Source organism: Silurus aristotelis, assembly GCF_946808225.1.
Source record: "Silurus aristotelis genome assembly, chromosome: 5".
Lineage (NCBI taxonomy): Eukaryota > Metazoa > Chordata > Actinopteri > Siluriformes > Siluridae > Silurus > Silurus aristotelis.
Window position 1 is genome coordinate 15,183,615 of NC_139578.1, and position 27,787 is coordinate 15,211,401.

At 39.5% G+C, this 27,787-nt stretch overlaps 1 protein-coding gene across 4 annotated transcripts; it reads right to left on the bottom strand.

Annotated features, from left to right (window-relative positions):
* Nucleotides 1-1,737: 1,737 nt before the first annotated feature.
* Nucleotides 1,738-16,918, bottom strand: cd99l2 (CD99 molecule-like 2). Of its 4 annotated transcripts, XM_083540822.1 has the most exons (12): nucleotides 16,383-16,813; nucleotides 14,529-14,588; nucleotides 14,166-14,213; nucleotides 13,854-14,000; nucleotides 13,105-13,206; nucleotides 12,378-12,422; nucleotides 8,932-8,985; nucleotides 8,489-8,557; nucleotides 6,632-6,694; nucleotides 6,390-6,509; nucleotides 6,230-6,295; nucleotides 1,738-4,345 (listed from the first exon to the last, which is right to left on the bottom strand). In XM_083540822.1, exons 1-12 carry the CDS (start codon nucleotides 16,438-16,440, stop codon nucleotides 4,284-4,286), a joined length of 894 nt encoding a protein of 297 aa, XP_083396948.1. In that variant the 5' UTR covers nucleotides 16,441-16,813; the 3' UTR covers nucleotides 1,738-4,283. The 4 variants fall into 4 exon arrangements, with proteins under 4 accessions (XP_083396948.1, XP_083396949.1, XP_083396950.1 ...); XM_083540823.1 differs by lacking the exon at nucleotides 8,932-8,985 and having other exon boundaries at nucleotides 16,383-16,918; XM_083540824.1 differs by lacking the exon at nucleotides 13,105-13,206.
* Between the last annotated feature and the right edge of the window lie 10,869 nt (nucleotides 16,919-27,787).

Below are 27,787 nucleotides of genomic sequence, written 5' to 3' on the forward strand. Positions count from 1 at the left end.
CATCTGTTTGTTTTGATTCACTTCACTTAAAGTCAAAGCCTTGTGATTGTTCACATGGTTCTGTTGCTCATTCCAGTGCTCAGATTTGCCAACAAAATCACTTAATACTTAGTTTATAAGGGGTGCACCAGAACAGGTAGAGGTTGTTGAGTCTGGAACGAGAGTCCACGCTTTGATGGGCTAGCTACGCAATATGGGCAAAAGTTTGTGGACATCTGATCATGAGATCACCATGTGCTTTCTGAACATCCAATATGAACATCCTCCACAATTCTGGGAAGATGTTTCACTAGATTTGGAAGTGTTGTGGAGATTTGTGTTCATTCAGCTACAAGGGTGTTAGTAAAGTCAGATACTGATGTAGGTAATGCGAGGAGGTGCCTGGGGCGCATTCAGCGTTCCAATTCATCCTGAAGGTGTTCAGTAGAGTTGACCTACTGAGATCTCTATTGCAGGCCGCTCGAGTTCTTCCACTTCCTCTCATGTAAAGCATATCTTCATGAAGTTTAAATTCTGCACAGAGGAGTTGTCATGCTGGACCAGGTTTGGGTCTCCTATTTAACGGGAAGGATCTACATATGGCTGGAAATGTCCCAATACTTTTGTTCATATAGTGTATTCAGACTCCAACATATGAAAATTGGTGCTTGATTTATTTTATATTGAAAGCATGTATTTGTATGTAAATTGAAATACACACCTTGGTATTTTGAGATTAGCTACAAAAATGGAATACGTGTGTTGTTTTCCAGTTCCATGACTTTCAATCAAATGAATGATTAGTTAAATTATTCTGTTTTGTCTCCATGCTGCTCTGTAAAGGTCTATGAAGGTCCACTTGTGTTTCCTCCATTAAACATTCAGTGTAATAAAAGCTGAACTGTGAGCCAACAGTGCAAAGATACAACTGAAACTGGAGGCATGTTACACATTTCTTATAGCAGCTACGTAAAAGTTTAGTTACATCCTGTACTTACAACTGCTGTTACCTTTTTCCTCTACAAACACACGGTGACTGTAATCCTGATGAACGTTTACAGACTAAGCCGTTGGTGAGGATGCATATTTAACCCTTCACATTTTTTGCACATGGTCTCTGTCTTTTTATGCATATAATAAACATTTACCAGTCATTTCAACATGTTTTGTATTGAAGTTCTCCAATCACATGAGGATCACTGAAACTTGACCACTGAAGCAAGGGAAAGATCTGCTCGATTTCCAGTCCGATTGGTGTGGCCTCAGATTCCTGATTTGGGTGGACACGAATGGAATCCATTGAGGTTTTTATTCTTCATGGCATGCTGTGTTTTAAAACACTTTACATCGCTAAGACGCAGTACTGCCACTTAATGGATATGTTTTGCACCATTCCATGTAACTCTAGTGTGTGTTTTGTGTGAAAATTCTTGATCAGCAGTTTCAGAAATACACAAATCAACCCATCTGGCAGCAATAACCAAACAAGTCACTGGATTACATATTTTCCCCATTCCAATCTTTTTTGTTTTTAATTGTGAATGCTAAGTGAAGCTGTTGATCTGATCCTGATGTTAGCACTGTGGTGCCTGTTCGCATAAGCGTAAGAATGAGCAGTGTATTTAGCACATGTCCAATCCAGCATGGAGGTCTTTATTGCACAGTACATTTACAATGTACCTGACTGTCAGATTTATGGTCAAGTTGAAGAAACTTCTGACATTCCTTGTGTAAAAATAAATAAATAAACCAATCCAGTTCAGTTTGTCTTTTTTTTTATTGTTGCTTTTTTCTTCATATTAATCTCTTTCTATCAGGTATTGCCAGTGAGAGTTGAGACTTTAAAACGGATCTTTTATTTCCAAATACAAGTAGAAAATTGGCCGTTGAAGCAGTGATGATTGTCAGTAGATCTTAAACATGCTCTTGCCGTCACGTGATCAGCAGTGATTCTGGACTGAAGTGAACAGGCGTGTGAGACAATGCAACCTCCTACTGTATAACGTCTCGATTTGATCTGTGGAGTTGGTGGTAAAATGTGTCACTTCACTGGCAGTGCAAATCCGAAACACTTCTCTTCTTATAAAACCCGTCCGGACTTCATACGTCAAATGCAGTACGCGAGAAAAAACTGGCTACAGCTAAAGAATCGAAGCATGCATCTGTTTGTTTGTTTTTTTTACCCTTATAGAAAAAAGTTTTGCGGTTCCTATCCAAAAGACGCCAAGAGCCCCGAATTCCTTCGAAACCGAATGCGGCCTCCCAACACGTGGCCTTCTCGACGACTAGCCACACTGATCACAGTGCATCCTAGCAGTCCACCGTGCAGGTGAAATGAAACAGTCGAATATGCACGCCACGCTACGCCACTCGAAGCATTTTTTCAAGGCATTTGTGAAATTTGAAATTTCGCTATGGACCGAATCTGAACAGTCGCCAGAATCTGAGGCATAAACCCACACAGGGACAGGATCGCGTCGTCACTGCCTTGTCTTTGGTGGTTTACTTTTTTTTTTTGCCAAAGTAACACCAGAGATGCTACATTAAAGTGATCAAGAAACTTGCAGCAGAGTACAAAAAAATTACATTCGTTTAGATTATTAACGCCGACTGGAACTCTCGGTAGGACGTGACGTTCTTGATGCGTTGAGTACAATCGGACATTTGTATGTAGTAGAGGTGTTCTGGATGATCCGTGTGTTCTTTTGAATTACAGTGGACTGTCCTAGCAAGAGTTCGATTACGTACACATTCATCTGAAGCTGATAGTCAGCGTGCTCAACTCTCGTTTGCGATAGTGCGGCCGCGTAACAGGATAAGGCCTAAGAAGTAAAGCACCAGCAGCTTGTGGCTAAAAAGATAGATAAGGTGCAGCGAGGAGGCGACAGGAGTCGGGGGGGAAAAACTGGGGAACCTCAGGGAAAGGAAAACAGGGCTGTGTTCCAATTGTATTATTGCCTGCTTTTGAAACTTCGAAAACCTTCAGGCCTTAAAGTGAAATCCGAATTTGAAGCAAACAGCTGTTCGCGCAACGCAACAACGAAGGCCTTCTCAAATGTTTGAGTGAAGGGAGGAAGTTACCAAACATACCAATAGGAACACAGCCAATGCAGCAAAACTGTAAAGGGGCAAGAGATTTTAAGTGGATCCAAAAGACAAAAAAATCTAAGCCCTAACACAATGACTGCTAACAAAAATCTATTGTACTGTAGCTACACTGCTACAAGTGCATATCAAGATACACCGATATAACCAGTACAAACATGAATAACACGCAAAAGCACATTGTACAAGCACAATATCTCTCTTTTTTCTTTTTCAACCACAAACTTCTCCGAACGGCAATTTCCCTAATAAGGAAAAAAAAGTTACCATGTTTGCGCTAATGTAAGACTTCATCTTCTACATATTCCGAACAAGTATACTATGGCGTCTTCATTACAGGAATGTGCGCCTCTGAAAATCTGCTACTGCTGCTGGACCAGGAAACACACGCACGCACAAAAAAACCACAGCAAGTCGGCAGAGCTTGATCAACAAGGTTCCTTCAAGACAACTAGCTTCTGATACACCTAAGCTCACTTCTAGTCGTCAGTCGTGTTTTAAATGCAAATTAAACCTGTGAGTGGCGATCTTCAGCTTTCTCTAAGCTTCTCAAAAGTCATGTTTAATCCCCCCCCCCAAAAAAGAACGCCTATATACACAACAATTACTTCACAGGGCACAAACGTACAAATCATTGTAAAATGTTATTTTTTTTTCTAATGTTAAAAGGTGCTTGTAAAAAGATAATAAAATCTTTAGCAAATGGAAACTGCAATCGTTAACAATTAATTTTATAAATCAGGAGAATCGGGTTCTGGTCCTGAATTCCCACTGAGTCACACACACTGTGTCTCACACACACTCTCTTAATGACTTAGTTCTAGACTGTAATGACAGGACCACAGTCCGACTCTCCTGCTCTAACGCTTCCCATAGAAGTACTTCTTTAATATTATGTAAACAATCCAATCACACACCGTGGACCAAGGACACACACTAGTTGCACAGTGATGCTTTCACACAACAGTGTGACGCAAAGAAAACGCTGGAGCAGCACTAATGCATGAAGAGTTTGTCTCGCAACACATGAAACTTCTGCACGATTTCATTAAACTTCGAAGGATAAATATTGTAAACCGTTAAAGAAATATTTCACAGAAACTTTGACTTCGTGACAAAGCAAAAGTCCCCCCACCCCAACCCCATCCCACTGAGAGCATGTATGCACTCCCTCTTCAGGCTGGAAGATGCATCGCAGGTTACACCTTGTTGTCTTCTGTGGGCGGTTCAGCGTTCGGGGGCTGGAGCAGAGTTTGTTGAACTGTAAAAATGAAAACGGTTTTATTAAACAACAGTTTCAACAAAGTGAGAAAGCATAAAACGCAAAAAGGTCCGCATACCCTCATTTTGTCACTCATGTCAATTCATTCATTTCTGTTTTCTCATAAACTCTGCATTTATAATCTCCCAGTGACCTAATACCAGTTTAGACATTTCACATTATTTCTTTAATCAATTCATATTAATGTCCTCGTATATAATATCATATTAATGTCTGCATGTCCTCGGTTTCTGACCATACATTATACATAAATAGAACCTGTATATTTCACTTACTGTATATTTACATTTACTGTCCTGCAGTAAAGCCATTAGAACATCATATAGTCCTGTGTCTTTTCTTATTTTTTTTATTTTATGACTTGACATGATTATTATTAAATTATATGACTTAACGTCTCATGATTTTGAAGAAAGGATTATATTATATACTATCAAACTTAATATTAACCAAAACATGAATGTGTCATATAAAAACCATTCATTGGAGCATTTTGCAATTCACTCTGAATGAAAATCCTGAAGAAGAAGATGATGTTCAAGTAGATCAGGGGTGGCCAACCAGTCAGACTGAGAGCCACATTTTTTACTGTGTTACCGCAAAGAGCCACAGCATACACATGGGCACACATGAACATCACCCATCCCTTACTCTAACACACACACACACACACACACACACACACACACACACACACACACACACACACACACACACACGCACCACTGCTAAGCCAGATTTATTGTAAATGTCACATACCAACATAATGACAGAAATTGACTCCTACAGTTCTAAGACCACAGGACAGTCATTTTCAACAATGAACATTGTGTGCACTGTCTCACACACACAAACTCTGTTTAACCAAGTCCACAAACAAAAATATAATAATTTATAATAGCGTTTTTCTTTTACTATGCATGTTACTTAGTGGGACTTTTGGCATTCCTTAAACAATCCTCTTCAAATCTGCCTCGTATTCCGTTGTTGCCACTCGAAGCAATTCTTTCACATGGGTGTCAGTCAGAACAGATCGATGCTTTGATTTCACGTGTTTCAGGGTAGAAAACAAGGACTTTGTTTGCATTTTTTTTTATGTGCGTGTTCACTTCGCTTGGGTTCAATACGATATTTTCCCAGTAGGGGCAAGATCATTTAAGTCTTAAAAATACTGTATTGGACTCAAGCTAAGCGAACACGCACATTAAAAAAAAAACACAAACACAAACTTCGATATGAACGTAAGAGCCGCATGAAACCAGCCAAAGAGCCGCATGCGGCTCGCGAGCCGCGGGTTGCCCACCCCTGAAGTAGATGATTGTTTAGTTTCAGATTGTATACGTGCCACTTGTTACAGAAATTGTATACAGATTATATGAATTACAATGTCAGAATTAAATCCACTTATTTCAGTCGCACACATGAGATTTATACAATTGTTTCAGTGACCGTCATTTTCATATTAATATGAATTGATTAAAGAAATAATGTGAAATGTCTAAACTGGTATTAGGTCACTGGGAGATTATAAATGCAGAGTTTATGAGAAAACAGAAATGAATGAATTGACATGAGTGACAAAATGATCTTGAGCGTATCCAAGTTTTGTACATTTTAAAAAAACAGTTAAGAAAACAAAAAGCTAAGTGGCTGACCTGTTGTGTCTTAACCTACGAGTTATAAAATCCCTAGTGTGCATAATATCACGTCAGTGTGAGAAGTTTCTGACGACAATCACAAAGACACTTCGAAGACAACTAGGTGTAACAAATAGCAGTTTCAATGTGCAATGTACTTTGAAATGAGGTACAATGTAACAATAACAAGAGGGGAAAAAAAAAAGAAAGAGCCCCTAAGCCTTACCCTGAGGTTCCTGAGCCACGACGGCTTCTGGATTCTCTGCTTTAACAATATCTGCATTCAGACTCTCTGTGAAGAAATGCAGTGACAGTGAAGAACATTGAAAGAGCCAGGACAAATGGTCTGTCCATATGATAATAAAGTGCTAGTCGTTAGTTCTTACGTTGTATGCTGAAGCAGAACTTCTTCTTCTGGTAAGAGATATAGCCGCTGACTGCACCAAACAGCGCCATGGCAACAGCACTTACAATCCCAGCGATGGTGCTAGTCTCCGTCATGGTATCTTAAAAAAAATTTATCTTGGTAATGGAGCCGGCTTATTATATTTTCTGGTAACAATAAAAAAAAAAAGCTTGTGTAACGATTTTAACCAACACTATGCTGGAATAAGGATATAATTGTTACCATAATCGGCATCGTCAGCAGGTTCCACAACACCACCTGAACCTCCTGAACCACCTCGTCCTCCTAGTAGCACACACACATTCCTTGAGTCAAGTACGATATATAGATCAGCAGAAAACTTAGTTATGGAAATTATGAAAAGACATTTTTTCCCACACATAAAAAATAAAAAGTTTTTACCTTATAGACCTGTCATCAAAACAATAAGATAAATTATTCGGACATGTGGTTCTCTATTTTTTCTTGTATTAATGCCAATAAATAATACTGCAAAACTATTGCGTAAAAAAAAAAAAACACTGCACATGATTTACCACAGAGTACTTGGATTATGCAAGTCTTCAAGGCACCACCACAAGCAATATTAACCAAGGACAAACCCGACTCCAAAAAAGTTGGGACACTGTACAAATTGTGAATAAAAACAGAATGCAATGATGTGGAAATTTTAAATATTTTATTCAGAATACAACATAGATGACATATCAAATGTTTAAAATCAGAAAATGTATCATTTTAAGGGGAAAATAAGTTGATTTTAAAATTTCATGGCATCAACACATCTCAAAAAAGTAGGGACAGGGAAATGTTTATCACTGTGTGGCATCCCCTCTTCTTTTTATAACAGTCTGCAAATGTCTGCAGACTGAGGAGACAAGTTGCTCAAGTTTAGGAATAGGAATGTTGTCCCATTATTGTCTAATACAGGCTTCTAGTTGCTTAACTGTTTTAGCGCTTCTTTGTTGCATCTTCCTCTTTATGATGCACCAAATGTTTTCTATGGGTGAAAGATCTGGACTGCAGGCTGGCCATTTCAGTACCTGGATCCTTCTTCTACGCAGCCATGATGTTGTAATTGATGCAGTATGTGGTCTGGCATTGTCATGTTGGAAAATGCAAGGTCTTCCCTGAAAGAGACGCTGTCTGGATGGGAGCATATGTTGTTCTAGAACTTGGATATACCTTTCAGCATTGATGGTGCCTTTCCAGATGTGTAAGCTGCCCATGCCACACGCACTTATGTAACCCTATACCATCAGAGATGCAGACTTCTGAACTGAGCACTGATAACAACTTGGGTTGTCTTTATCCTCTTTAGTCCGGATGACATGGCGTCCCAGTTTTCCAAAAAGAACTTCAAATTTTGATTCGTCTGACCACAAAACAGTTTTTCACTTTGCCACAGTCCATTTTAAATGAGCCTTGGCCCAGAGAAAACGCCTGCGCTTCTGGATCATGTTTAGATATGGCTTCTTTTTTGACCTATAGAGTTTTAGCTGGCAACGGCAAATGGCACGGTGGATTGTGTTCACCGACAATGTTTTCTGGAATTATTCCTGAGCCCATGTTGTGATTTCCATTACAGTAGCATTCCTGTATGTGATGCAGTGCCGTCTAAGGGCCCGAAGATCACTGCAGCATTCACTGCAGCATTGGGGGAATTGGTGATCCTCTGCCCATCTTGACTTCTGAGAGACACTGCCACACTGAGAGGCTTTTTTTATACCCAATCATGTTGTCAATCGACCTAATAATTTGCAAATTGGTCTTTCAGCTGTTCCTTATTTGTCCATTTAACTTTTCTGGCCTCTCATTGCTACCTGTCCCAACTTTTTTGGAATGTGTAGCTCTCATGAAATCCAAAATGAGCCAATATTTGGCATGATATTTCAAAATGTCTCACTTTCAACATTTGATATGTTATCTATATTCTATTGTGAATAAAATATAAGTTTATGATATTTGTAAATAATTGCTTTTTTTTCCATTCACATTTTGTACAGTGTCCCAACTTTTTTGGAATCGGGTTTGTATATAAAGAATATTAATTTTTTCTAAATTGGTCTAATCTCCTACCTTTCCCTTTGTCTGGCTTGTAGGTGTCATCCACAACATTAGCTAGATCGTCATCTGTTAGAAGGCCTTCTGTGATGGCAGAAAAAAACCCATTAGACTGTGAGCACCATATAAAAGGTTCCCACACACACAAAGTCCCAATGCTACAGAAAATCCTCAACATGAATCAAAGAGAGTGGTTATCCTCTGAAAGCAGGAGAGATTGACAGCTATTACCAGAAGCAAGAACCATGCATTATGTTTTATACAGTAGCAGAACAGACTCAGAGTGGGCGAGTTATTAGTAGGATGCGTTTACACACTGCACAAGGCTATAATCAGAGCCAGACTGCTGATTAAACCATATTAATGTCAAAAAGGTGGATTTCAAATCCTTTCATGTGAGAAGCAGATTTCATTCGTGGGACAGGAAGCATCACCCATAAGCAGTATGTTTTCCTTACCACCAGTTCCACCACTGATACCGGGCTTGCGGTCACCTCCTCCAAAGGCATTATCTGATAGGAACACTTCTTTCTCAGAGATCACTTCATTGGCATTAGCATATTATCAAGCAATTATCTTTCTCATATATAACAGTGCTAAATAGTAGTGCTAAAAAAAACAGCATACAAGCAAACTTTTCTTCAAAATGTACCACTTTTCCAATTTTATTTGATGTGAATCCATCCAGTGCACTGACGCTTATGCCGCGTCGCACACAAGGCACATGAGACACATGAAAGAAAAGATTTCGACCCTATTCCTCACATATGAGCTTACAGTTACCCCAATCACCTAGTGTCACTGTGATTGACAGAAGAGAGAGAGAACACGCCACCCTTCCAATAAGACAGCAGCGCCAAACAGTTTCTCTCTTAAGTCCCAGTAAAGGATCTCTGTGGCATTGGCCTGAGTTTAACAGCTTGAGCATAAATATCTTATGTACAACTTTTAACATGTGAAAGCTTTAACTGGCCTGAAGATAGATGTTTATTTTTCAGGCACAGTTTAGGTCTTGCCATAAAACCGACCCCTGAAAAACAGCCACCTCCTTTTTTTCTAAAGTTTGATATGAAATAAGAGAGCAAAAATAAAAAAGACTTGCTTAGTTGCCTCTTTTTGAAAAGCTGAAACACAGCTTTCAGTAAACTACCATATAGTCCTAAATCAATGATTTTAGAAACATGCAGGTGACATTAAAATAAAAAAAGGGGAAAAGAGACAATGTGTGTGTTTGGAGTGTTCGTACTGGTAGTCTGATCAGCACGAATGGCACGGATCCATGTGTGTTACTGTAATGTAAGGTGTACTCTAATCACAATGTCAAAGCCTCAATGCTCATGTATATTCCAAGATGGCGCCGGTGAGGTCAGCTGCCGTCATGACTGCTCCGGCTACGTGTTCTCTTCATAAGTATACCTTGTATATACACCCCCCCCCTTATATATATATATATATATATATATATATATATATATATATATATATATATATATATATATATATATATTAGGGATGCACCGAAATGAAAATTCTTGGCCGAAACCGAAAAAGAGGAAAGCAAGGCCGAAAACCGAAACACCGAAAGAAATTGTGCCAATTATTATTACCATTGCATTTATGGCTATGACTGTGTACTAACCTTACTAAAATCAAAGCATTTCAATTGCATAAATCAATATTAAAGTTTCAAAGAATAAATCAATTACAAATTATGAAAATATTTATTAATAGCACATTGCAACAATGCACAGGATAAAATAAATTAAAATTCAAACTTAAATGTTTAACTTAAATGCACTCATGTGTACATTAAATAATAATGTAAAGGCCCTCTGGCCTGCTGAAAGGTTGTAAAATTAAATATGTTCTTTCATAAAAACAAAGTGCATTCAGAACAAGTGCAACTGCTTAAAGATACAATACAACAATATCACTGGGAAACTTCCTGCCTTTTCAAAAACGTCCACCACAGACGGAGTGCGCATGCTCGGAGGGGTTTTGCTTTTCTGTGCCGCGTTTCTCTCATATTCAGCATAGCGATCGGGATGTTTGAATTTCGGGTGATAAATTAAACCCGACGTGGAGCAAGTCTTTGCAGACGCACCTCCTCTTTAAATTTCGGCATTACATGTTTTGCAAATCGCTATCCGTGGGTCTTTCTAAGATATACTGAAATACGTCCACACCGCAGACATGTTGCTTTTGACATGCACTTGCAGGCAGCGGTTTCTGTTTGCGTCATCACAACAAACTGTTTCGGCCGTGTTTTTTCGGTGATCAAAGTCTTTCGGTGAAAATTTTCGGTGGCCGAATATTCGGTGCATCCCTAATATATATATATATATATATATATATATATATATATATATATATATATATATATATATATATATATATATATATATATATATATATATATACACACACACACACACACACTTGCAATCAGAACTATTCAACCACTAAAGAGTTTTAAGGATTTATAAATGGAAATCTTTTCAAAGTGCAGGATTGTGCTTTGGATAGCTTCTTAAAGAGTTCTGACAGTTTTATGGCCTGAAGTGGAGCTGAAACATCATTAAGCCTTTGTTCTATGGACTGATGAAACCAAACTGGAACTTTCTGGACATATGGACCAGCGGTATGTCTGGCGTGCAAAAGGTCAGGCTTATGACCAGCAGAATACCTTCTTCACGGTCAAGCACGGAGGTGGGGCAATAATGATGTGGGGCTGTTTTTCTGCGGCAGGAACTGGCAATCTTGATTGTGTACCTGGCATCATGGATTCCCAGAAATACCAGGTCATTTTGAAGAAGAACCTGATGCCTTCTGTTGACAAATTAAACCTTGGTGATCATTGGATCTTCCAGCAAGACAACGATCCCAAGCACACCTCCAAATCAACCAAAGCTTGGTTGGGGAAAAGATTTAAATCCAATTGAAAATCTTTGGTGGGATTTGAAGAAGGCAGTTGCAGCACGGAAGCCGTCAAACATCACTGAGTTAGAGGCTTTTGCATGTGAAGAATGGGCAAAGAATCCAATCGAGAGGTGTAAGAAGCTTGTCAGCACTTATCGAAAACGCTTGTTAGAAGTTAAGAAAGCTAAAGGGTGCTCCACAATGTACTGAATCTGGGGGTTGAATAATACTGCACATGCTCATGTGTTACAAGACTTACAATTTATTATTTGAACTTCAAAGTTAAGTCAACTTCTGTTGTCAAAATAACTCAAATATGTATCAATAAATATTTTGTTATTTCATTAGGTTTTTTTTTTTTACATTTATTTTCATTATCTTTCATCAACATCACTGTATTGTCTATTGAGGTGAGGGGGTTAAATATTTCTGATTGCAAGTGTATATATATATATATATATTTTTTTTTTTTTATATATAGTTTATACTTTATTTATCTGCCTTCTTTTTCTTGGTTTATTTTTTCTCCCTATCCTATTTCCTCATGCCGGACCATCGTAAAAAGCATTTCACTGCATATCATACCCTGTATGTATGTGTATGTGACAAATAAAATTTGATTTGACAAATGTCTTTCCACTATGTCTTTCAGTACAAAAACCCAGCCAGCTGAGCACCCCGTCTAACTGAACCTCATGTATCTGTGCCTCAATAATACACCCTGTTTTAAAATCACTGTGTTTAGTATTCCTGCTCTATCTTGCCTGCAACAGCTCATGACAGGATTTTAACCATTTACATGTACCATTTGCTTGATGCAGTTTCTCGGATTCTGTTATATAAAATGTAAAATAAAACGTGTTTCTCTTTTTTTTTTTTTTTTTTGGGACTAAATATATTTCGCCATTTGACAGTCACTGCATGTTTCCTAGCTGGCAGTTCAATTAGCCATAGTGAAAAATGACAGAAATAATCACTCACTCACCATCTTTTCCAGGCAAACCATCAGCGAGGCTCCAATCATCTGCACCTAAAACAAACATATATATTATCAAGAGTGTGCATTTTGTAAGACATCTGTGCACATTTATAAATACATAACACAACCATAGCATTAACAAAGCCAGAGCAATATCGCAATGATACTTTTAAATACAAATAATTTAAGATAAAATAATTTTTTTGTTGCTTTTAAAATGAGCATAACCATTGCTCTGGTGAAGCTTTTGGTATATTTAACAGGAAAACCATTCCTCGTTAATGCCAAATTGCTGTGATACAAGAAGAATAAAGCACTTTGAGATTCATTTTGATTTATTAATTGTCTATAAATTTTCTTCCTTATTTTTTATGAAAGTTCTATAAAATATAAAGCAGAGGTATAAAAAGAGCATACGTGATGCTGGCATGCAGAATCACAATAAAGACAGAAAACAGTGGGAATTACAATCTCTAGCCTGCAGAGATATAAACATGCATACAGACAACACACAGGTGATTGTACATGTAGGGAATTTATGGGAATAAAAGAAAACATTGGGAAAAAGTCCACAGACACAAAACATAGTAAGAATGTTTTTTTACTTCAACTCATGATGCTGGTAATAACAGTGATTTGGGTCTTCCTTTATGTGCTTCGAATCTGGTTGTATAAATGGACAAACACAGACTCTGGGACTATGAGTGGCTCCACTGAGGAACACAATACACACCGGCCTTGCGAGGCGGGGCAGAGGTTCGGAGGGGTCTGGAGGTTGAGCGAGGCAACAAAGCAGGCCGCACGGTTGGCCCAAAATATTCAGCAAGGGTCTCCTCTGTCAGTAAAGGCTAGTAAGGTTAACACACACTCACATACACACAAGTTGCTTAGAAAAAGTACGGATTTGAAAAAAGGCTTAGCATGAAGTGTAAAAATTCAACCCAGCATGTATAAACATTATAAAATAACTAAAATAATCACAAATAACGGCCATTATTATCATAAAAAATACATAGAAAAATCCTATTTGTATAGGCCATTTTTTTAAAGGTCACTTCCTATTAGAAGAATACGATTATAGTATTTACAAACTAGGGATTTGGATTGTACACTACCTCTGCATTTATGGCTGCTGATTTGCACTCAGCCAGAGGCTGCCCTGATATCAGTCAGACAGGGCACACTGTTTTTAACCTGAGACCAACTGGAAAATTACTCCTTTTTATTACCCATAAATCCACTTTTTCCTAATACCATTTACTGCAGGGCAGGGTCTTTGGGTTGTGTATGTGCGGAGAAAAAAAAAATATTTGTATCGATAGCAGAACAAAATGCTGATTTCTGGAGAATTCTGCATGAATTATTACTGGCCAAGCTTAAGGGAGGAAAAAAAAAGCACCTGAAAATCTACAATTAGAAAGAATAATGTGTCTGTATTTGAGCAATAAATAAAGAAATTAGGACCATATTGATGACTCTCACCTCCTTTTGGTTTGGTTGTGGGCTTGGCAGGGTCTTTTGGCTTGACAGGGTCTTTTGGCTTGACAGGGTCTTTTGGCTTGACAGGGTCTTTGGGTATTACGGGGGGCTTTGGGGTATTTTTATCAAAAAAGTCTGCGAGATCCAAATCTACCAAGTGACACACAAAGGCCTGTGTTAGAACAACAACTGAAGTGAATAGATAATCAATTATCAGGCAGTGGTTTAGGACATAAGACATTTATTTTAATGCGTAAAATAATTAAATACTAATTGAAGCTAGAAATGTATTAAAAGCGGTTGGATTGTAATTACCTCCACCTGCTTCTCCTGTTTTTTCATTTGGCTTGGGCGTTGGAGTAGCTGGAAAACAAAACACGTTAGTTGTGAATCAATTCCACACTTAAACTTTGTTTTTTTTTTACTTTCTACTTAGGAATATGTGTCTCTCTGACAATGGGGCAATAATGTTCTTCATTCAATCATATTAATAATTTGGTCATATAAAACTTATTAATAATTAAACAAAAACCGGTAATAAATATATTGTTTGTAATCTTGAAAATAAATCCAAAACAAAGTTTAAGCTAAAAAATCTTAAATGGCCTGATTTGGTTTTAGCTAAACATTAGAGAAGATTACTGTGGCTTTCTCAAGAAGAAAAATGTTTTTTCTTACGAGGCTTCGGATCTTCAACATCTTCAACAGCATCGGCCAGGTCCCATTTCTGCGTCAGACCTAAACCAAGAATCAAACTCATTCATAATTTGTAACCACAGTACAGAAAAAAAAATTATATTCATGATCTCCCAAAACAAACCTGAAACTAAAACACACATTATTTTTTATATTTTGGTATTATTTGATTCAAGTGTGTGAATGACATTCCAAATCTGACAGCTGGTTTGTGCACAAGGGAAATATTCATCATACACAAAATAACCCTTTTGTATTCACATAACTCACAAAGAAGATATTTCAAGAAGGATTTTTTCCTTGCGTGCCACTTTGATTAAAGAGCTTATAGATAAAGATTGAGACATCTGGACGAATGTCAGAGGAAGTCCAAATGACGAAGAAAGCATTTGTCCATAACTAGTGGCTCACTGTTTATATTTTTCTTTGTTGTCATTTTATTTCCATCGTATAATGCTCTACATTACCTCTACAAAGTCTTCAAACTTGTCTGATAGGCTTATCTCTGTCACTCTGTCTGCAGCTATTTTTTTCCAAACGGAGACCTTTGCACTTCATGCCAGGATTAGTAACAGTATTAAAAACACCATGCACTGCTGCCAGGTGTCCTGTGTCATGTGACCCATTGCATGTGACTTTTGCTGAGTATGTATATTTACTTTCCTGAGTCATTTATCTGTACACACACATACATAAACATATACATACATATACACACATACATACACATATATAAAATGTGTGTATGTGTGTATATATATATATATATATATATATATATATATATATATATATATATATGTGTGTGTGTGTGTGTATAGGGGGATTCTATACGAGATCTAGATATATGCAATCAATTTAATAAATGCATGGTTACAGATCATAGATTTAAAGTCATAATGCAAAAGGCCTGGACAGAGATCAGTACGTATTCATGCATAAATTATGAACCTAATGAGATGAAGGTTAAGCACATGGCTTCTAGCAGGGATCTGATTACAAACACAGCAGCGGGTGTGGCTGATAAAACGGAGGAGACAGAAGGTAGTCATTCAAGGTTTTTTTGGGCTGGGTAGACTACTGCAGTGTAGGGGAGTGGGGGAGACACGACAGCTGCATTATACAGTATTAGATCCCCATTATTAAAGTAAATGCAACTCGCACGCTCAGACGGGTCAGAACAGCAAGGTGTCTTCTTAGTGGTGGAAACAATAACTTTGAGGGGAAAAAAATCGCGTTCCTATAGAATCACCACCCCAAATGGAATGGTATCTCCCCGTATTCCGCAGTCCCCCACCCCTAAAAAAAAACCCTAGACGTATGCTGGACCTGGGTTCTGTGTAGCTCATCAAGCGCATGCGCATTGCGCTCTACCTGCACGCAACCGGAGCGCACGAGACCGGCGAAAGCGCTATTGTTAATATGGGCGTGTTTCCTGATTTTGTCTGGTCTGCAATATCATGCTGGATTTAATGCGTTACAGTTGGGGTTTTTGAAAAAAAAAATTTTTTTTTGTAAATCATAATACTGATGATTTAAAAAAACAAAGAAAAAAAAAAAGAGAGAGAAATTTGTCATAAATCTGCAGACTACCTCTTTGGCTCGTGGTACCCAGACCATGAAGGCAGACATAGTCTAGTCTAACACAGCTGTATCCCAACAGATTCTCACAACTAAAGCGAAACAGTGCGAGAACACTAAAAAAATCCAAGCTTTAAGCTTAACTATTTAACACGCAATGTGTGTTGCACGTATAACAGGCCCTGGTAGAAGGAACAGAAAAGCGATGAAGCGCCAGGGGGGTTTAACAAAAGAGGGCCGACGGGCTGCACTCACCTCGCAGTGTAAACAGGGAAAAAAGGGCGAAAAGAAGCCAGGGCGAAAACCTCCTCATGGTTCAGAGTGCGGTAGAGTGTTCCCTCGATGAAGGTTTTCTCCTTTTCGGGACCGATATAGGAGTCAGGAGAAAGCGACGGCTGACAGCTGAGAGTGTGAAGCCGCTGCACCGAGCTGCACCGCCGCAGTGTGAGTGCGCGGGAGGTGGCGAGATTCACGTTAGAGCCGCTCACAGGGCGGATCCTCTCCTTCACCCACACTCCACTCTGCCATGAGCGTCGAGACCGTTATACCACAACCTACATTCATCATTCATCACACATAACATGGAGGAATGACACGTGTGGGTCGAGTGGAGATGCAAAAATGCTCCATTAAGCCCAATCGACTTTTAAACATACAAGCGCAACCCAGACAGCGGATATTAAATGATAGCGGATACAGAAATACAACATAATTTTAAACGATTCACTAGAAAGCTATGTATACTCCAGACTTCCCTAAAAAAATATATTTAAATTACATGTTGTGACGTCATAACATGGTAACAAATAAAACCTGTTAGAGCCTCATCTCTAACTCTGTTTCTACTCTCCTCATTTGTGTCTGTAACTTATGTGGTGTACATGTCTGCATCAAGTCAAGTTGATTTCTATTGCACTTTTCACAACCCACATTGTCTCAAAGCAGCTTTATAGAATTTAAGTGAATTATGTGTATTTATCCCTGATATTTATCCCCAGCCTGGGGCGACTTAGGCAAGGAAAAACTCCGATAGATGTTATGAGGAAGAAATATTGTGAGGAACCAGACTCAAAAAGGGGGAACCCATCTTCATTTGTGTGATATCCAGAGTGTGATTATAAATCTTAAAACATTACAAAACACCGGAGAGTGAAAACTAACATGGGCTCTGGAATGTAAGATTGTGAGGAATGTCCTTTCTACAGTCTTCTACAATCAGTTGACATTATGGAACCAGGAGCTACTGAGCAACTCATTAAACAGCCTGGTGTGGAGCCAACAACCTGTCTCTGAACGCTGACAAAACTAAAGAGATGGTTGTTGACTTTAGGAGAGCACAGAGCGACCATTCTAAACTGAACATGGATCCTCTGTGGAGATCGTCAAGAGCACCAAATTTCTTGGTGTTCACTTGGCGGATAACCTCACCTTGTCACTCAACACCAGTTCCATCTACTTCCTACTTCCTGAGAAGGCTGAGGAAAGCCCATCTCCCTCCCCCATCCTGACCACGTTCTACAGAGGGACCATTGAGATCATCTTGAGCAGCTGCATCACTGCCTGGTTTGGGAACCGCACCGTCTCGGATCGCAAGACCCTACAGAGGATAGTGAGGACAGCTGAGAAGATCATCGGAGTCTCTCTCCCCTCCATCATTGACATTTACACCACACGATGCATCCGCAAAGCCAACAGCATTGTGGACGACCCCACACACCCCTCACACACACTCTTCACCCTCCTGCCATTAGGGAAGCATTTCTGAAGCATTTGGACCGTCACATTCAGACTGTGCAACAGTTTCTTCCCTCAAGCCATCAGACACACACACACACACACACACACACACAATGTGTGACTGCTCTGTACAACCCGGACTCAACACACACTCGTGCCCACTTCAGTACCACTCACATCACTTCATTACCATAAACTGTTTACATGCCGTTTTTGCACATCTTTTCTGGATTGCTGCTATTTGCTCTTTTGCACAACATTTTGTTTAAATTTTTGCTACTGTTCACTTTGTGCTATTTTGTGTTTTGTGTATTGTCTTGCAGTGTCTTGTGTTGTCTTTGCACTGTCTTGTGTTGTCTTTGCACTGTTTGCACCAGGTTGCACACATGCACTTTATGTGGCGAGGACACTTACTAGTCCTTAGCCCTGTGTTTTCTGTTCTGTGATTGTTGTTGTATGTAGAATCAGGGTTCTGTAGGAACGTTGTTTCATTTCACTGCGTACTGCGTCAGCTATATATGGTTGAAATGACAATAAAAAGCATCTTGACTTGACTTGACTTGACTTGCACTCATAAAATAGCTCAAAATTTGAGATCATTATAAATCCAACACCAGCTTCTCCATGCCAGAGCCTTTAAACACTCAAAGAGGTTTAATGTCCAAACTACACATAAAGTGACATCTAAATGGCGCTGGTACATCTTTAGATGGTTCAGGATGTTTGTGGGCTCTGCATCTACTTCTTTTAAGGTCCATAATCTTCATGAGGTGGGACGTGACTGCAGCTGCCGCAACCTCAGGATGTCTCGGGATAGAGAAAGAGAAGCAGTGGAGAGGAATTAGTGTAGCTGCTGTTCATAATATCAACAAGCACAAGTTGATTTGTCCAGATGTACTGGAGCACAAGGTTATGATATGTGATATGTGAACACTGTCAGAAAGACTATTCCAAAGTTTAGGAATAACTACTGTTACCTCATACAAAATGGGTTCTATATTGCACTGAGTGCTGGTATTGCACTTACTGCCTATAACACCTTTCTATATTGCATTGACAATGACAATGTCTCACTTGATGAGAGAGAAGAGAAATGGTATTACGATTCCTCTGTATGTCTGCACATATGGTGGCATTGACAAATAAAAACCTTGACCTTACATACTGTATATTCTGTATATCAATATTTATCACTCATCTTTTGATGCTTGGTTAATTTATCCAGATTCATCTCACAGAACATAGAAGCTCATTTGGCTTTATTATCACTAAGGGAGTTCATTAGGCAGCCAGCCTTCACAACGATCAAGAGTGAAGCGTTTAACTTTCACCCCTCAAACTAATGAAGCAATCACTAGCAATGTCTTTGTTTCAGTCGACGGAGGCAATCAGGGTTTTTTCCGCATTAAGTGGCTTTGAGATACAAATAAAAAATATTAGTGTTAAATACTCCTAGACTACAGAAAGAACATTACTGAATGACTAGGTAAGTGAAAGTTCTGGCAATCTGTTGCTTTGCCTTACATGGGTGCCTTGTCTTGTATTAAACCATTAAACACTTTGTAAAGATAAAGCATATTATGCACTAACTACAGTATAACAACTAGGAAAGCTATATAGTTTTGACATAACCGATGAATAAGGAGCTACCATAGATTTTTTTTTTTACTTACATAGCATCACAGATATTCTCATACACTGATTCTTTACAATCAGCTAAGATTTTATTATTGTCTTTGAAACCTTGCGTTAGGAAGGGCATCCAGCGTAAAACATGTGTCAAATTGAATATGCGGATCACAAATAACAATTTCATACCGGATCGGTCGAGGCCCGGGTTAACAACGACCTCCACAGGTATCGTTAGCCAACAGGGTTCTGGTGGAAATTGGGCTACTGTTGGCCTAAGGAGATAAAGGAGAGGAGGAAGACGTCTACAGAGACGGCAGGAAAAGGAGAAGTGCAGGAGAGTGGAGGTTAGGGTTGGTATTTTAAATGTTGGTACTATGACTTGTAAAGGGAGAGAGATAGCTGATATGATTGAGAGGAGAAAGGTAGATATGTTGTGTTTTCAGGAGACCAAGTGGAAAGGGAGTAAGGACAGGAACATTGGAGGTGGGTATAAACTGTTCTATCATGGTGTGGATGGAAAGAGAAATGGTGTAGGGGTGATCCTGAAAAAGGAGTACAGTAAGTGTGTAGTGGAGGTGAAGAAAGTTTCTGACAGGGTAATGAACGTGAAGCTGGAAGTTGAAGGGGTGATGATAAATGTCATCAGTGCCTATGCTCCACAAGTCGGCTGTGAGATGGAGGAGAAGGAAAGATTCTGGAGTGAATTAGATGAAGTGGTAGATGGTGTACTTAGGAATGAACAATTGGTGATTGGGGCAGACTTTAATGGGCATGTTGGTGAAGGGAACAGAGGTGATGAGGAGGTGATGGGTAGGTATGGCCTTAAGGAGAGGAATGTGGAAGGGCAGATGGTGGTGGATTTTGCTAAAAGGATGGAAATAGCAGTGGTGAGTACGTATTTTAGGAAGAAGGAAGATCATAGGGTGACCTATAAGAGTGGAGGAAGGTGCACACAGGTGGACTATGTTCTATGCAGGAGATGCAACCTGAAGGAGATTGGAGACTGTAAGGTGTTGGCGGGGGACAGTGTAGCTAAACAGCATTGGATGGTGGACTGGTGGTTCTGGAGCTGAAGGATAGTTCTGGAGGTGAAGAAGAAGCGGAGGAGAGTGAGGAGTAAAAGAAGAATAAGATGGTAAAAGTTGAAGGAGGAAGAGTGTAGTGTGAGGTTTAGGGAAGAGGTCAGACAGGGGCTCGGTGATGGTGAAGAGGTGTTGGATCATTGAGTAACTACTGCAGGCGTAATGAGGGAGGCAGCTAGAATAGTACTTGATGTGACATCTGGAAATAGAAAGGTAGACAAAGAGACGTGGTGGTGGAATAAGGAAGTGCAGGAGAGCATAAGGAGAAAGAGGTTGGCAAAACAGAATTGGGATCGACAGAGTGATGAGAAGAGTAGGCAGAAGTACAAGGAGACGTGGCAGCAGGTAAAGAGGGATGTGGCAAAAGCTAAAGAAAAGGCATATGAGGAGCTGTATGAGAAGTTGGACACTAAGGAAGGAGAAAAGGATTTATACCGATTGGCCAGGCAGAGGGACCGAGCTGGGAAGGATTTGCTGCAAGTTAGAGCAATAAAGGATGGAGATGGAAAAGTGTTGACTGGTGAGGAGAGTGTGTTGAGAAGGTGGAGGGAGTATTTTGAGCATCTGATGAATGAGGAAAATCAGAGAGAGGGAAGGTTAGATGATGTGGAGATGGTAAAGAAAGATGTGGATAGGATTAGTAAGGAGAAAGTGAGAGCAGCGATTAAGAGGATAAAGATCTGGTTGGACCAGATGACATACAGGTGGACAAGGTGGAAAGGACAGGAAAGGACTAGAAGCGTGAAGATGTTTAGGAAAGATGGCAGTGGAGTTTTTAATCAGATTGTTTAACAAGATTCTGGAAGGTGAGAGGATGCCTGAGGAATGGAGAAGGAGTGTGCTGGTACCGATCTTTAAGCATAAGGGAGATGTGCAGACCTGCAGTAACTACAGGGGAATTAAGTTGATCAGTCACACCACGAAGTTATGGGAAAGAGTAGTGGAAGCCAGGCTGAGAGAAGAGGTGACCATCTGTGAGCAACAGTATGGTTTCATGCCGAGGAAGAGCACCACAGATGCCTTATTTGCTTTAAGACTGTTGATGGAGAAGTATAGAGAAGGACAGAAGGAATTGCGTTGTGTATTTGTGGATTTAGAGAACGCGTATGACAGAGTGGCAAGAGAGGAGTTGTGGTATTGCATGAGGAAGTCAGGTGTGTCAGAGAAGTATGTGAGGGTGGTGCAGGACATGTATGAGGACAGTGTGACAGCAGTGAAGTTTGCAGTAGGAAAGACAGACTGGTTCAGGCTGAAGGTTGGACTGCATCAAGGATCGGCCCTGAGTCCTTTCCTGTTTGCATTGGTGATGGACAGGTTGACGGACAAGGTCAGACAGGAGTCTCCCTGGACTATGATGTTTGCGGATGATATTGTGATTTGTGGTGAGAGTAGAGAGCAGGTTGAGAAGAGCCTGGAGAGGTGGAGATATGCGCTGAAGAGAAGGGGAATGAAAGTCAGTAGGAGTAAGACAGAGTACATGTGTGTAAATGAGAGGAAGGGCAGTGGAGTGGTGCGGTTACAGGCAGAAGAGGTGGAGAAGGTGGAGGAGTTCAGGTACCTGGGGTCAACAGTGCAAAGTAATGGAGAGTGTGTTAGAGAAGTAAAGAAAAGAGTGCAGGCAGGGTGGAGTGGGTGGAGAAGAGTGACAGGAGTGATTTGTGATAGAAGGGTATCTGCAAGAATGAAAGGGAAAGTTTATAGGACTGTGGTGAGACCTGCGATGTTGTATGGATTAGAGACAGTGGCATTGAGTAAAAGACAGGAGGTGGAGCTGGAGGTAGCAGAGCGAAAGATGTTAAGGTTGTCGTTGGAAGTGACAAGGATGGACAAGATTAGAAATGAGTTTATTAGAGGGACAGCCCATGTAGGATGTTCTGGTGACAAGGTGAGGGAGGCGAGATTGAGATGGTTTGGACATGTGCAGAGGAGGGACATGAGTTATATTGGTAGAAGAATCCTGAGGATGGAGCCACCAGGTAGGAGGAAAAGAGGAAGGTCAAAGAGATGGTTCATGGATGTGGTGAGGGAAGACATGCAGGTAGTTAGTGTGGAAGAGGCAGATTTAGAGGACAGGGTGGTATGGAGACAAATAATCCGCTGTGGCGACCCCTAATGGGAGCAGCCGAAAGAAGAAAAAGAAGAAGAAGAAACCTCAACCTTACTGGGTTTGATTTGCTAGCATAGCGCAAGCTGTTCAGATGTATTTTATAAAAGACCATGTAAGCTTTAAAACTCAGTGCAACCTAGAATACTTTTAATCAAGGGAACTACAATGAACATTCAAAGTGCAATAAAAGCAAGAGTATTCATAATTTTGTTATATGTATTAAGATTATAGAAGTTGGAAAATATTTAAACATCTGTACTTTGTTACTATACTTAAATATTATTTTGGGGTATTTATACTTGTACTGGAGTTGCTAACCTTTTACTGCTTAACTTGAAGGTCTCATTTTCTATCATCTAATTAATGACTGTACGAAATATATAAAAAAGTGGGCTCAGTTTTGCATTCAATCATTTCAGTTGTCCAATCATCCACTCAAGAAGAAGAAGAAGAAGAAGAAGAAGAAGAAGAAGAAGAAGAAGATGATGAATAATGAATAAAAGTTTATTAAATTTAGCAGTGTAAAAAAAAACTATTAAAAAACACTTGTGACCTTGCCATGTTATAGCTATACAAAGTCTGAGGGCTTAAATCTTAGACTAAAACCTGAGCACCACTGGCTCAACAGTAAAATGTTTCAGAATTTTGGATGCAAGAAATACTTATAAAATCATGTGACTCCTTGGCTTCCTGGAAAGCATAAACTCCATTTAATTTGAAAGAGCATGCTGGGATAAGTTTTGCTAACACTGACTGGCAATATTTACTACATTAGCATCTTTTATTTTTTTTAATGTCATGTAGCACCAGCCCTGTACAATTTCTTTTTATAATAATTTATTTTTAAAACAAGAACAGGATTTTTTATACTTTTTTCATGGCTTCATGTTTTTGTTGTTTTGTTGGGAACATTGTGTAAAAATCTGGACCATATTTATGACCAAGAGCCTGAACAGACATAAAAAATTACCAGACATGCATGCTTATTTGCATAAACAACCAAAGTTTTGACATGAAGTCAGAGGTCAATAATTAAAACTAATATAAATTTTGTATTACCGATTAAACCAACTATGTATTAATGACATAGTTGAAGGGGAATGAAAGTCAGTAGGAGTAAGACAGAGTACATGTGTGTGAATGAGAGGGAGGGCAGTGGAGTGATGCGGTTGCAGGGAAAAGAGGTGAAGAAGGTGGAGGAGTTCAGGTACCTGGGGTCAACAGTGCAAAGTAATGGAGAGTGTGTTAGAGAAGTAAAGAAAAGAGTGCAGGCAGGGTGGAGTGGGTGAAGAAGAGTGACAGGAGTGATTTGTGATAGAAGGGTATCTGCAAGAATGAAAGGGAAAGTTTATAGGACTGTGGTGAGACCTGCGATGTTGTATGGATTAAAGACAGTGGCATTGAGTAAAAGACAGGAGGTGGAGCTGGAGGTAGCAGAGCTGAAGATGTTAAGGTTTTCCTTGGGAGTGACGAGGATGGACAAGATTAGAAATGAGTTTATTAGAGGGACAGCACATGTAGGATGTTTTGGTGACAAGGTAAGGGGGGCGAGATTGAGGTGGTTTGGACATGTGCAGAGAAGGGACATGAATTATATTGGTAGAAAAATGCTGAAGATGGAGCCACCAGGTAGGAGAAAAAGAGGAAGGCCAAGGAGGAGGTTCATGGATGTGGTGAGGGAAGACATGCAGGTAGTTGGTGTGAAAGAGGCAGATGTAGAGGACAGGGTGGTATGGAGACGGATGATCCGCTGTGGCGACCCCTAATGGGAGCAGCTGAAAGAAGAAGAAGAAGAAGAAGGTGGTCTAGTGGTTAAGATGCAGCGCTCTCACCCATGCGACCCGGGTTCGATCCCCGGTCAGGGAACCATCCCCAGCCACTCTCAGTGCCGGTCTCAAGCCCGGATAAATTGGGGAGGGTTGCGTTAGGAAGGGCATCCAGCGTAAAACATGTGCCAAATCAAACGTGCGGAGGATCCGCTGTGGCGACCCCTAACGGGAGAAGCCGAAAGAAAGGTTATTAAAAATTTGTATATACTGTATAATGGTTTAACATCTTTGTTTTGTTTTGTGTTATGTATATAAATTTATAATTGGAGATTTGACACTCCATTTTTAGGTAATAAATGCTGATCTTGGACAAACCTGTGCTTTCTTTGGTTATAAGTTTAAGTAATCATTACTGCAGAAACTGCTTAACAAGACTCTCTTTTATATAAAAACAATTTTAACAAAGCTGATAAATACACCATACAAACTGTGTGGCTTCATGTTCTTTTAAATAGATAATGAAGATGAAATAAATTGCAAAAAAAAAAAATTGCAAAAAAAAAAAAGAAATATATATATATATATATATCATAACTGCACATATTAAAAGCATTACATCAATCTATGAATTTATTTCAGCCAATAATCTTATTGTTTATTTAAAAATAATGGAATTACGAAATTTCATTCGCTCGAAAGGAATCTAGCCCTTGATTACTCACACCAGCAGGGGTCCTTTAAACACTATAATCACACTCAGTAGGAGGGAACTAAGCCTTTGTCGGCATATTTAACTAATAGTGTGTCTGATGTCAGGGGTTCATGGCCTTGCTGATGTAGAAGCGTCTATTTTCATTAGGCCACTGAGGTCTGTTATAAAGACCAATTAGATTCTGTTTAGTCTCACTTACTCTTTATTTTGGTTACTGCTGTTTCTCTGCTCATGTTAAATGTTTTTCAGGAGATAGAGCTTTTTTAATCACTATTTCAAACCCAAGGAAAGCATCAGTGGGATTTCTATTTTACATCAGAATATTTTTAAAGTAAGGCTCATTGTAAAAATGTATAACACAACAACACATTATTTGTTTCAAATAATTATACAAAATATAATTAAAACAACTTATATCCACTAGAACATTATTAGAGTTTGGTTATATTTACAACATTAAATACAGTATATGGACAAAAGTTTTGAGATGCCTGACTTTTTCATCTATAAGTGGTTCTTCCACAAACTGACCACAAAATTGGAGGTTTTTTTGTACAGGATGTCTTTGGGGGCAGTAACATTAAATTTTTCTTTTACTTGAACTCGGAGGCCCAAATCTGTCCCAGCATGAAGATATGAAGGTTTTCATGTGTTGAAGTGGAAGTTCTTGAGTGGCCAGTTATAAAGCTCTGCCTGCAACCCTACTGAACACCTTTGGGTGCATTGATATTGATATTCGAACAATGAGAACTCTCATTAAAATATGTGTCACTATAAGTCAAGTCATAATGTTGGTGTAGTTGCTGTCTCGAGAAAAGTCCTTTATAATTAAAAAAGCAACTACACACCTTGTAAGGATTCAGGCAGATTGATTGCAACATCACTTAATCACACACCAGCATGCAATCCACTATTGATCATTTCAGCATAATATCTCCCTGATTCCACATGAAACTAATTCGAGAGAATCCTCACAAAACAATCCAGGACATCCCACTGGATCCTTTTCTTGTTCCACAAAAACAGTATCCTAGTTTCATGACACTTTAACCTATTTTTTGGTCTTTGCCTGCTTCTGTAGAAGACTGTTCACATTTTACACAAGGTCTGTGTCAGTGGTATATATATATATATATATACATACACACACACACACACACACACACACACACACACACACACACACACACACACTCACTGGCCACTTTATTAGGTACACCTTACTAGTACTGGGTTGGACCCCCTTTTGCCTTCAGAACTGCCTTAATTTTGTGGCATAGATTCAACAAGGTACTGGAAACATTCCTCAGAGATTTTGGTCCATATTGACATGATTGCATCACGCAGTTGCTGCAGATTTGTCAGCTGCACATCCATGATGCGAATCCCGTTCCACCACATCCCAAAGTTGCTCTATTGGATTGAGATCTGGTGACTGTGGAGGCCATTTGAGTACAGTGAACTCATTGTTATGTTCAAGAAACCAGTCTGAGATGATTCGCGCTTTATGACATGGCGCGTTATCCTGCTGGAAATAGCCATCAGAAGATGGGTACACTGTGGTCATAAAGGGATGGACATGGTCAGCAACAATACTCAGGTAGGCTGTGGCGTTAACACGATGCTCAATTGGTACTAAGAAAATATCCCCCACACCATTACACCACCCACCACCACCAGCCTGAACCGTTGATACAAGGCAGAATGGATCCATGCTTTCATGTTGTTGACGCCAAATTTTGACTCTACCATCCGAATGTTGCAGCAGAAATCGAGACTCATCAGACCAGGCAACGTTTCTCCAATCTTCTATTGTCCAATTTTGGTGAGCCTGTGCGAATTGTATACTCAGTTTCCTGTTCTTAGCTGTCAGGAGTGGCCCCCGGTGTGGTCTTCTGCTGCTGTAGCCCATCCGCCTCAAGGTTCGACGTGTTGTGCGTTCAAAAATGCTCTTCTGCATTCCTCGGTTGTATCGAGTGGTTATTGAGTTACTGTTGCCTTTCTATCAGTTCGAACCAGTCTGGCTATTTTCCTCTGACCTCTGGCAATAACAAGGCATTTGTGCCCACAAAACTGCCGCTCACTGGATATTTTCTCTTTTTCTGACTATTCTCTGTAAACCTAGAGATGGTTGTGCGTGAAAATCTCAGTAGATCAGCAGTTTCTGAAATACTCAGACCAGCCCGTCTGGCACCAACAACCATGCCACGTTCAAAGTCACTTAAATCACATTTCTTCCCCATTCTGACGCTCAGTTTGAACTGCAGCAGATTGTCTTGACCATGTCTACATGCCGAAATGCATTAAGTTGCTGCCATGTGATTGGCTGATTAGAAATTTACGTTAACGAGCAGTTGGACAGGTGTACCTAATAAAGTGGCCTGTGAGTGTGTATATATATATATATATATATATATACTTACTAATATCTTTATTAAGAACATCTATTTGCCTGTTCATTTACTGTCAATTGTTTACACAGAAAAGAAGAAAAATATCTAAAGGAAATGCCTATTTGCTAAGTGAGACTGAGGAGAATGTGCAAACTGGTTGATGGTGTCAGAAAGTCAGCATAATAATTCAACGATAACTACGTTGAAAATAGAGAAATTCAGAATGCA

What these genes read in the sequence shown, in the direction of transcription:
- cd99l2 (XM_083540822.1), bottom strand. Translation starts at nt 16,440, where the DNA reads ATGAGGAGGTTTTCGCCCTGGCTTCTTTTCGCCCTTTTTTCCCTGTTT. An exon ending in TGCCCCGCCTCGCAAGGCCG is followed by an intron (nt 12,423 to 13,104) that starts GTGTGTATTGTG and finishes TGTTTGTTTTAG; the next exon opens with GTGCAGATGATTGGAGCCTC. An exon ending in TGGTTTGCCTGGAAAAGATG is followed by an intron (nt 8,986 to 12,377) that starts GTGAGTGAGTGA and finishes TGTTCCTATCAG; the next exon opens with ATAATGCCTTTGGAGGAGGT.